The sequence below is a fragment of the Centruroides vittatus genome, unplaced genomic scaffold (assembly GCF_030686945.1).
Source record: "Centruroides vittatus isolate TY-2023 unplaced genomic scaffold, ASM3068694v2 contig_680, whole genome shotgun sequence".
NCBI lineage: Eukaryota > Metazoa > Arthropoda > Arachnida > Scorpiones > Buthidae > Centruroides > Centruroides vittatus.
The window spans coordinates 236,580-249,423 of NW_027122427.1; the positions used below are offsets into that span (position 1 = coordinate 236,580).

Sequence of the window (12,844 nt, forward strand, 5' to 3'; positions counted from 1 at the left end):
TAAAAATTCCCTCGGCAACTTATAAGGTGGTGGTTATTGGAGTTTATGTTTTTTGCTGAGTACATTTATGTTCAATATCATTATGGCGGCACCGGTTGAAGCATACAAAGAGTACAGGAAGTTAGCAATGAAGTTGGTCAAAGCTAATTGTAAGTTCGAATTCTTAAGAGAATGTTTGAAAAACAAAGTTTTTCCCATGTCAATCTTTAGACTCTCCGTCCCAAAAGAGTGCCGCTCGCTAGAGTTCAGATTTTGTTTGGCGTGTCTAAGAAGGTCTATTAAATTAGTAAGAAACAAAAAATATGGGCTCCTGCGTCACTTTATTGACCTCAAAGATAAGATTTTTAAAGAAAATCCGGAAAAGTCAATAGATATTAATGAAGGTGTTGTTGGTCTTACGGATAATATCCATAAGAGTTTAACAAAGAGCTATGTTAAGAAAATGAAATGGATTCTTAGTAAACAAAGCCCGAGAAAGTTTGGAAGGAACATTACTACATATGTTGTATGGGACCAGGTTCAAGTTTCGGAAAGAGTGAAGGAGGTACTGAGCAACGGCCCGAACTTCGTCCCCAAGAACGCAGCGAGTTGGGAAACCTCCATCCAAGAGATCAAAAGAGGATTAGTTGGCTTAGATCCGATAGAGAAAGATTATCTACGTTGGATAACGATTATTAATAATCAGGAAAAGTGGAGAAGAGGAGGGAGTGAAGACAAAGACATCCGTTACACTAAACGTTGGCTGAAAGTAAACGACTTGGTAGCTGCAAGAGCTGATAAGAGTAAACAAATAGTTATCATGAAAAGGCAGACTTATAATAAAGCATTGGAAGAGTACCTCGAAGAGACAGTGTATGTTAGGACCAACGATAAAATCGTTGAGAATATAGATAGGAGGCTCAAGAAACTCGAAGGAAGTAAGCTCTCGACAATTTTACCGTTTATCAAGAAGTGCCGTAACCCCAGACCTGGGGTCCCAAGGCTATTTGCGTTTGCTAAAATGCATAAGGAAGGCAAGAGAATAAGGCCAATTGTGGAAAAAATTAAGGCCCCTACGTTTTTCTTAGAAAAAAGGTTGCATGGTTATCTTTCCTCCCTACTGGAAGACAGTATATTGGTTGCAAAGGATCCTACGGTAGTAGTTAAAGAGTTGCAAGACATAACTCTGATGGATGAGGAAGTGGGTACTATATTAGATTACGAGAGTATGTACCCATCCGTAAAAATTGAGTCCTGTTTGGAAGCGCTAATGGAATCCTTATTTAAAGTAAACCCAGAGTTGTTACACCACAGGGACGATGTTTTGGAGATGGCTAACCTGGTATGCTGTGAATCCTTCTTTGGCTTCGAAGGCCATACTTACAAACAGAATAGGGGAGTTCCTATGGGAAGCCCTATGTCGGGGCTTCTGTGCGAATTAGTGGTTAAGAAAATTGAAGAAAAGGTTCTGCACAGCTTCAGAAACAGTATAGTTTACTACAAGAGATATGTTGACAATACCCTTATAATATGGAGAAGTAATCGAGGAATTAGTACTTTTATAGAAAGAATTAACGATAACGAAGACGGCCTACGTCTGAAACTAGAGCAGAAAAGTTCAGTGGAGGTACACTTCTTAGACATCAATATCACTTTTAAGAGAGGGCATCTATTCACTAAAGTGTATACTAAACCCACGCATAGCCCACTCTACATCCCGCCACAGTCAAATGATCCATTTCGTTATAAATTGGCAGCCTTTCATACCTTAGTCAGGAGGGCTTTTACTTATTGCGATAACGTTATAGACAGGGTTAACGAAATCAAAAGGATCATGCGAATAGCAGAGAGCTTGGGCTACAGAAGAAGCGTAATTAATGGTATCGTGAGGAAGTTTGAAAAGAGTGACACAAGAACCTCTAAACAAAGACCTAGTGGATATACTAAGTTTACTTTCAACAAAAATGTACGGGGCATTATGAAGGAGATAGCGGACATTAAAAAATCAACATGGATCTTCAAACGAGCCCCGAACCTCTACAAAATTCTGAGAACTGATAAAGGGAAGATTAAGAAAGAGGATAGAGCTGGGGTCTATAGGATCCCTTATGAAAACCAGCAATTAGGACTAAAACAGGAGTATATAGGGGTTACAACAAGGAACCTAGGTGTAAGAGTCAAAGAACACAAATATGATGTAAGGAAGAATTCTAACGCAACGGTACTGGCCCAGATGGCCCAGGTTGAAGGATCCGTCGTTGGATGGGAAGAGGCGGAAATCGTCAAACAAATATATTCCCCAACTTTACCAAAGATGGCGGAAAAAATAGAAATTTACAAGAGTAGACTCGAAGAATAAATGCATTAACGCCAGGGACACTGAGGGATTACCATCAGCTTGGAAGTTTGCAATTAAGAGACTTACAAATGGCTCATGATTTGCGATGTGTTTCGTATTTGGAGAACCTTAATATTTTATTATCTGTTAAATGATTTTAGCGTGTACTAATAACTTTAATATTGTTGTGTGTTTGTTAGTTTACATTTGGGTATTTTTTGCGCTTTAATTCTAATTTTAATTAGTTGCTTCGTTGTCAGTTTTTGGAATTTAAATATTTTGTGTTCCATTTTTTGGAATTATTTTTGTTCGTCAGTTTAAACCTGAAGATGATCTATGGAATAGATCGAAAACGTTAGTTTTCTTAATTAAAAATTCCCTCGGCAACTTATAAGGTGGTGGTTATTGGAGTTTATGTTTTTTGCTGAGTACATTTATGTTCAAGCAGTTTCTTTGGCTCCTACAATTCTCCAATTACAAGTCAAACCTCCTATTCAAGCTCAGTTATGATAACTTCTCAGATGTCAGGGTCCTGGACAATATCCACCAATTTTTAGAATATGGACCTAAATATCTACTGGAACTCTCTTGACTTTTAAAGAAAACATGTATAAGTTTCATTAGATTCTTTCTAGGGTAACCAGATAGTGTGGGATAGGGACCATAACATGAAATAACATGACTTTCCAGTTTGCACCAGAAGTTCATATATAATTAATCGGGGCTTCCTTCCTCTAAGGTTTCCTACCTGGTCTCACCTTTCATCTATCTAACTCCATTCTCAAAATTAAGGAAAGACAGACAGATGGACAACAATGGAAATTTATAGGACTACAATTTTTTCAAATTGCAGCCCAACAATTAATCCAAATACAATATAGGCACAATTTAAATTAGAAAATTGGAATGCATTTAGGTCAGTTAAAATTATTCATTCCCTTGAATGATATAATTTTTACTGTATTTCTCTCATGTATATGTTACAGTCAAAACCCGTTTTTAGTGAGAACGCGTTTTAACTAGTTGAAACTAGTTTATACTGGATGTCTTTGTTAAAACCCATTTTATCTAGTTAAAACTAGTTCTAACTCAAATTCATTTTTGACTAGCAGTAAATTCTAGTTTTAACTAGACAAAACGGGTTTTAACAAAGACATCCAGTATAAACTAGTTTCAACTAGTTAAAACGCATTCTAACTAAAAACGGGTGTTGACTGTAACATATATATGTATGTATGTATAACATTTTAATAAATTAAACTGTTATTCTGAATCTCTTTTCTTAAATACGAAAATTATTTGTTTTGTTAGATTTCACGACAAAAAAATAATTTTAACACTATGCACAGTTGCTTTGGAAAATTTTATTAATTGCATACTGTTGAAATTATTAAGAAACAAAATTCTGACCCAAATTATCTTGTTCATATCTTTCATCAGTATTTTCATGTACCCGATAACAAAAGAGACAGCTAAAAGCAATTAAACAGGTTTAATAAGTACTTAAAATGCTGATTAAAAGTAATTGTAGGCTACAAGACGTCCTCCAGTTTTTTATTGCTTTCTGTGAATATATAAATGAATAATTTATTAAATAATTATAAATATCTAGCCATTTTATTTTAGGCCACATATACAGATCCTGGAAAACGGTATGAACAATCATTTAAATTGAGATGTTTTTGAATGTTTTGCAGTTACAAATAATCCATTAGGGTCCATTTACACACAACAGTGATGTGACCATGCAGTGTTCACTCAGTGCAGTGATTTTTTGCCAGTGGGAAATTGTTGACCTAGTTTTAAACCACCCTGTCCAGACTCGTCTGTCACAGTTCTGTGCAGTGGCAGTGGCATGACCATACCATGAAAGTACATTTGACCGGAACGGTATTTTCACTGATGGTAAATTTTGTTTTTCAGTGGATGACAAACATTTAATTGAAATGGTACATCAACACCTTGTTCTATTTGATTTATCTCATTCAAAACACATGGGCATTGAGTACAAAATGAATATTTCTCTGTTTTGTTTAAGAAAATATGAAACGCATGTTGGGACATTCGAAAATATTCAAAAAATATAAATTTGTTATCTATTAATTTTTTATAAAGAGTATGAAACTCCCATTCTGTTGATCTTTTTTGTCCATGCTTGATGTACCCACTTGTGGCATTTTCTTGATTGCATTTTTTTTTCTTCTTCATCCAAACATATAGCTATCATAGTCAATTCATCCTCAGAAAAGTTCATGACCACTCACCGAGAGCATGGTCACGTTACTGTTGTGTGTAAATACTCATTGCTGTGCTGTGCTGGACGCCACTGTCATGAAACTGTTACTGTGCTGGCACGTCACTATTGTGTGTAAATGTACTTTTAGATGGCATTTGTCTCTGATCGTTTCTTTTGTTATTCAGTTATTTTATTTTAAATTATATGGTATAATGCAGTCATGATGGGAGTCTCCATGACAATTGGAGGATAATGTTTTTGGTCATGTCGACTGTTTCATAATGAGAATATAGGAGGTATTCGATGATGAGCAACATTGTCATTTGATCTAAAGAGTATAACATCGTTTTATTGAATTATAAAGGTGTAATAAGCTTTTTGATTTATCGTACTCAACAGTAGATTTGAAGTTTTTTCAATATTTTTTTTTTTATGTAATAATTTATCAATATAATTGCACATTGTAAATGGAGATGAAATCTGATTCAACTTTTGGCTTTTTTTTTTTTTTTTTTTAAGAAAATATGCTTACCACTGATATACTTCTATTCATGAATTGGCTTTGTTTTCGCCCTCCCATCCAGGTATCTTAACTTTTGATGTCATCATTAAATCTAGCCATAGAAATTCCTAAAAATAGGAAGATGGTATGAAAAAACTTTCCAGAAAAAAATTCAGTTGTTAACTCTATCAATTCCAGACTCACAATAACAATCAATGACAAACATCCGGATCAATGTAATACAGACAATCCTTTTCAATGATGTTTAAAGTAATAAATTAGAATAGCAGCTGCAATGTTAAACATAATCTGTAATTTGGTCACGCTTATTAATACTGCCTAACTGATTTGTTTGAACAAATTTGTAATTAGTAAATAGTATTATGAACACACTTTTTTTAAATACCAATTACATTTTCAGAAGCTTAAATGCACCAGATATTTTTCAATATTTAAAACCTCTAACAAAATTAACAATATTAAAATTTTAAAACAGAAAATCTCTGACATTGTATATATATTTTCATTTCAGAAAATGCAAATATAAACTTTAAATAAATTTAGGGCGTCGATACTTTTTTATCTCAGGTTGGTCGCGGTATGCTACTTTTCTAGTACTTTTCCAAAGCAAGTTATGTCATTACGTAAGATCCCTTTTCCTTGATTTCTCCACTATTCTGTTCTAGATCTTCCGACTTCTCAAGAAGTGTGATACATTCATCTAAATATCTCAAAAAGTGTAAAACTTGCAGTCTTTAAAAAAATTGATAAAATAACTTTACCTATAAATTTTATTTAATAGTTCTCAAAAATTTTTAATTTACATTTTTATATTATAAAACTTTAATATTTTCTCCAATAATAGATACGAACCAGCAGTTTGTTTGAATATCTTTATTAAATACATTTATTTTCCAAAAAGTTTATTAAGTATTATTGCGTACTAATTTCATGTAAGGAAACTTAATGAAAATATTCTGTTAAGCTGAACATATTCCAATTTACATTTTAAGTAAGTGTTGTTTTCTCTTGTTTTTATGTTTATATGTCAGTATTCCAGTTCTCTTCAAAGAACATCTGTGTTGCTTTCTAATTTAATATTTTCTAAAAATCAATCTTTAAATTTAATTTTTTATACTATTGATATTTTATTTGTTGATTTATCAATTTGTTTTGTAATGTCAATAAGTATGTTGAAAAGATCAATGTTTAACAACAGCATATAAGTAAGATTTTAACTCATTGAATTAAAAATTACATACCCAGAACCTTTTAAGCTGTGATCACGTATAAATATCGACAGACGAATGTTTTCGAACTCCTTCTGGGCTCAGCTTCGGGTTCCAATCAGTTTCTATATGGATGTTCGATATCCGTTAAATATCAGTTCGTTACGCACCCGGGTACGTAATTTTTGAAGTAATTCTGGTGTGACGAGTAGTGAGTTATTCATTGAATTAAAGTTTGTTCTCTAATTTAAAGAGAAAAATAATCATAAAATATGTCATTCGATTAAAGTTTAATTTTTCAGTTGACATCTTGATGCAAATCTATTTCAGTAATAAATAAAACTGTGAAAAATATATATAGTCGGTTAATCATATAGTCTGTTCTCAATATCTTTCGGTGCATAATTCATTCATCTATATATAATTATTGTTTGTAAAAATGTGTGATTAGGATGTTTATAAATGGTGTATAAATGATGTAATAATTAAATGTGATTATCTGGAACTCAATATGCACATGTTAGCTTGAAAGCACTTACCAGAGCTTTTTTTAATGTATTATTTCATTAATGTTGTTTGTTATATTTATTATACATTTATTTTGATTATTGTTGTTTTAAATAAAAATTCAAAATATGATGGTGAATATAATATATACAGGTATACCTTGAGTTACGTCGTTCCCGATTATACGTCGTTTGTCAAAAAAGTATATGGAAAAATAAAAATCAAGTTTAAATCAGTTTATTCGACTTTAAATCCGTCCGCCACAAACATTGAAGTCGTAATATCACTAGAAAAGCGTTAAAAGCACATACAATCATATTAAAATATGTATATTTACAGTAAATGTTAATATAATCAACATAAATCCTAGAGAACGAAACATGAAAACATCTGTGTTCCTGTGTTGTCGTCTTATTTAGTGGTCTTTAAGTGCTCATTATTGGCGTTTTCTCCATTATTGGCGTTTAGTTACGACGTAAGTCGAAACTACAACTTACGTCGTAACTACACAAGTAAATTTGACTTACGTTGTTTTTCGACTTACGTCGCCTCTCCTGGAACCAATTACCGACGTAAGACGAGGTATTCTTGTAGTTATAAATAAAAACACTTTATGAATCTACTTTCATTTACATAAAATAATTGTATTTTCTTCTCTCAAAAATAAAATTATTTTACGTAAATTTAAATAAAGGATTTTGCAGTTTTATTCTCAAAATATTTTTTCTGAAATTCATGTATAAAAATAATTTTGAAACTTCGTTTCTTTATTTAATTTTTAGAAATTTAAGTGTATTCAAAATTAATGTGTTAAATGCTTTGTTTGGAGTTAAAAATGAATAGATTTAAGAAACACTATTGTTCTAGTACTTTTGTGTTTGTGCTCATCTTCAAGAATGAACTACATTTTCTTTATCTTATTTTTGTTATCTTGGTAATACAACAATGTATTGTCATAAAAGTTTGAAGAAACTATAAGATTTAGTTAGTTAATTTTTTTAGTTTCAAATAAACCATTCAGATGTTTGCAACTTTTTCAAATTTGCTATTGTATTATTGTGTGTACTCAAAAGTTAATATTAAAATGTTTTACAGGCTTTACAAAAGATATGTTATATTATCTTTATATAACTATGTTTATAATATCTAAAACAATATAAAAACAATAAAGTATAACTTAACCTTCCTAAAAGTTAATGATATATATTTTTTTTATATTGACTCTTGTAATGATATAAGAAACAACAACTACATCTATTATCCACTACAGACTGGACTAGATTAGATTAACAAAAGCATTAGCACACAATGGGCTAGAGGACTAGCTTCAGTTTCATTCATTACAAACAAGTCTGACCTCAATGGAATTGGCCATTATAAATGAGAGATGAGGAATGGTTCTGACCTATTTTAAGTTTTTTCGAGTAAGAGAGAGAATTTTGCACTCATTTTAATGATATGTCTAGGGCAGCTCTTCTTAGTTTTAGTCTGTTTTGTAGGTAGAATTTTGTAATCTTATTTGTTAGACTGAAATGTTCGGACCCAAAATTGAATGGAATGTGCATTAATGTTAATAAATTACAGATTTTTTTTTATAGGAAATCAGTTTGAGTTTTTAATAGTTTAACATTTTGAAAATATTTTTACAGCTATAGAAGAAATTTGAACAATAATGCGAAATTTTTCTTGTTTTTTAATTACGATATTCAAATTTTTGTAAATCATTCAGATTAAAACAGTTTTTAAAATTTAAGTTTTATTTTCAATTTTTGTTTCTTTTTAAATATGGCTTTTAATTGTTTATTACTATTATTTTAGCAGATAAATTTTTTTTTACATATTCTGTATATTTTTTCCTACTAAAGTTTGGTTCGGTAATAGAGTTGAATACTTATTAATTTTTATTGAATGTCGTAACTGGCATTAATATCTAAATTAAACCTTAAATAAAATTCATTTATTTATTTTTACTTTTGTTTATAATTTTTTTTTTACATTTTTACAAAACAGATGATTCTTTAAGTACTGATTGAGCACTGCTATCAAGATTTCAGAATTTTTTATTTTATTTTAGATTTTTTTTTATAACAGGAAATATAAAAATGGAAAGATCTGTTGTGAATATGCATACTCTTGTCATTGTGGAACTAACTTGAACATATTAAAATATGACTTTTAAATTTTAGTTTTTGAACATTTTTATTTAATAGGAAATTTAAGTTGATCTGTAAAATTTAATTACATTATGCATGTAATATTTCTAATTTTGGTTAATGTTAACTATGGTAGCGAACATGGCGGCTCGTCTCTGAAACAGTGGGGACGCACGTTCTAACTTAACCTAACCTATTCTAATAAATTACCATAATTATTGCCAACCAAATTATTAGAATAGGGGTAAGGTTAGTTAGAATAGGTTAGGTTAGGTTAGAACGTGCGTCCCCACTGTTTCAGAGATGAGCCGCCATGTTTGCTTTTGTAGGTAACATTAACCCTAATTTTGTTTCAGTTATAAAGATTTTTAGATGTCTACATAAAGTATGATGTGCAGTAAATATAATTAGTTTTTCTATTAAAAGTGACAGTTTGTTTGGATGATAATTTTTACTGTAGCACATGTTAGTTTTGTGTTGTTTTTTCTTGAGCAATTGTTAGTTGACATCATTTGAAAGAAAACTACTTCCTAAAATGAACTAATTCAAACTTGTGGTGTAATGTTAAACAAATTTTATTTTTTCTTCTTGAAAGAGATACAAACAAATATACTACTCATGAGTACTATTGTCCAATATAAGCAAGCTTTGTTAGTTACAACTTTGAACAACAAGAAGTGAAACACTCAGAAAACATATCTTTGAATTTTAAGTTTTAAAATGTTCTGTTTGTGTGATATCAATATACCAGCAAATAATAGGAGGGAATTGGTACAAGTAGGGTGCAACCTTTGGAAACTGACTTTACCAACCAACATGATGATAGGGAGAGGGAGAGAGAAAGTAAATGAGGAGATGCACTTCTTTTTTCATGCTTCTTGCAATCAGCATGCCTTGTAAATGTTTTAATTTCATCATATTTATTTTTAAATGATGATTGGCAAATGATGCAATGAGCTGTACTGATATCATTATTATCATAAGTTAACCACTTTTTGAATTCATTCACTTGAGCCAGATTTTCTTAACCCTAGATCACAAAGCTTAAATTATTAGTTCGGGAACTCAAAGCTTCGTAAATTTTACGACTGTTTTATTTTATTAATTAGTTTCGTGCCAGAATACCGACTAACAGTAATATAATGAATATATGATGAAATATACTTGTTTTGGTACAATTTCAGAAACTGAATTATTATTATAAAATTTATTTGCAGCAATTAACACATTGATTTGCATAATGTTCCTTGCTCTATATGTGGTTGCACTGGCTGCAATATGTAGTAGTAAAATAGTTTGTTTTTTTTTTTTTTTTGAACGGTACATATGACAAATTGTTATTTCATTTTCAGATGTTGGATTCTCTCTGGAAATGACAGGATTTTTCTGTAAAATATTTTCTATAAAGAGGTGCAATTGTGTCTGTAAGGTGTGTAATTCTAGCAACTTCTTCATCCATGATTTGGCCAGCCCTTCAATTAGATGGATGAAGAAATCATCTCTCTCCATTTTTTTTCATGTGTCTAACAGGTGACTGAATAAAATGAATAATATTTCTGCTTGGAATGCAACAAGATAATTGACTAGCAGGTTGCACAGAGCAGCAATAATTATTTTTGAAATAATAAGTATATATGCATATTTTGAAGCAGACAGAGGATAAAACTAAAGAATAAAAAAGAATCTGCAGGAATTATGTCATATAAGGACAAAATTTACATACATATGAAATATAAACATGACTATGTACAATTGTTTGAACTTTTTTTGTTTTTGAGAAGAAGAATGAGATGAATGTCTAGACTGGCTCGTCTTGAAAAATCAGTTTTTTAAAATTCAAAACCGCAGTTGACTTAGCACAAACAAGTATTTTTACATAGAATCATATGAATTACATTTGAAAATTTAACTACTAAATCACCATTTATAAATCACAACAAAAACTTAAAATGACTTTCTCATTATAATTATAAATAAACATATTGAATATTAAAAGTAACTTTATATAATATTTTTTCAATTAAAATATAATTTTGTTTATGTTTTAAACTGTCTTGCCGATACATAAATATTTTTGCCAGCCATCAGCCTCGATTTAAAAATTGTTGGTCAAACTGGCCCAATACTGGCTAGTACAGGGCAGAGCAATGTATAAAAACTTGAGTAGTAGAGAGTTAAGGCTGGAAAGCATTCTGTTAACACATGATGGAGATTATACGTTGATTAGTTGATGGGACTACTACAGACACACATACTATTCTTAAGTAGTAAATTCTCCTGACAAGAAGAAATAAAATTTGTTTAACATTGCCACAACTTTTAGTTCATGATCATCCCAATGTGCAGGAGTCCAAACTGTGTTTATATACTTACGGATATATTTTTTGCTTAGAAGTACGTTCAGTTTTAAAAATTATGAGATTATAGTTATCTATATAATGGTTGAAAATTATTGAAAATATTTTAAAAATCAACATTTTTACTTAGGCCTATATTAAAATCTACACTATCAATATTGTTTAATTATAAGATCATATACTTACAATGATTTAACAGTTAATGTTGGAAAGTGGAGAAAAGTGTGAATTTTCTTTACTATACAACAGTTCCAGTTTACAGATTTTAAGTACAACGATTTAAATAATTATAGTTAAAAAATAAGTTAAAGCGAGTATAAGAAATAATTTTTGAAGTTTATAAACATTTAAATAATTATTGATATTACAATTAAATAATAATCTGTAATTTATTATTAAAATTTTGTATTTTTATATAAAACCTTTTCTGTTTTCAGTTGCTGACTCGATGCATTCAACATTTCAATCACGATATTCCAAATTCACTTCTTCATAAGATGACAAAGCTAAGTGATGTTTTAGAGTATTTCCTTACACCAGTAGAAGGAATATTGCCATACGATGTCTTGGTTCGAGACAGTAATAAACTACCTCAGAATCTCTGCGTCATCCCAAATCCATTGCGTTTTCATCCTGAGACAGATACTCTGTTTGGAGGAATCACTGCTTTTCCCAAAAGTGCTACTGTTGTTAGTGGTCTTAAATCAAAAAAGAAGTACAGAGGATATAATCCAAATCCACCTATACCAAAAATAATATAAAAATACGAAAAAAAATTTCAAATTGATATACTTTTTCCATAATTTATAGAATGCAACCTTGTTACTAATTTTATTGCTTTATCTTTCATGTCTGTTTATTAATTAAAATAGTATTAAATAGTAATTTTAAATAATTTAAAATATTTTTAAACTCATTGTAAATTACAAAACTAAATTAAGTAATTACTTAATACAAAAAAAATTGTAAAATATAGATAGATTTCTCTGAAATTTCATTAAAAAATTTTCTGAAAAAGCAGTATTACTGATTATAAAATATTTCTGTAATGATGTAAGAAATGCATTATTAATAAAAAAAATTATCATTTCAATAAAAATATTTTGTTATATGAAATAATTTCTTGTTATCTATATATATAATCGAGACGAGTTGATAATAATAATAATAATAATAATCAGCGCAGAGCCCAAATAGTTAGGAGTTGAAAGTTGAAATTTGGTACACAGTTAGGGTACGTCATGAGAACGTGCACTAAGAAGGGATTTTTCAAAATTCCTTCCCACGTGGGAAGGGGACAGCATTACGACTTCTACATACATTATGGAGACGAGTTGATAATAATAATAATTAGTGCGGAGCCCAAACAGTTAGGAGTTGAAACTTGAAATTTGGTACACAGTTAGGGTACGTCATGAGAATGCACACAAAGAAGGGATTTTTCAAAATTCCTCCCCATGAGGTAGAGGGACAGGATTAAGGTTTAACACTTCCATCAACAATGGAAGCATTACATAACAATTGAATTGTTAAGAGAAAGCGA

General features: G+C 30.4%; 1 protein-coding gene across 1 annotated transcript in view; it reads left to right on the forward strand.

Annotated features, from left to right (window-relative positions):
• The window catches only part of mRpL50 (mitochondrial ribosomal protein L50), a 57,693-nt gene extending 45,323 nt beyond the window's left edge, over positions 1-12,370 (forward strand). Inside the window, exon 4 of the mRNA XM_067276208.1 lies at positions 11,739-12,370. Within this exon, the coding sequence (XP_067132309.1) occupies positions 11,739-12,062 (324 nt within the window). The 3' untranslated portion in view covers positions 12,063-12,370. The remainder of the gene's footprint in view (positions 1-11,738) is intronic.
• The last annotated feature ends 474 nt before the right edge of the window (positions 12,371-12,844 follow it).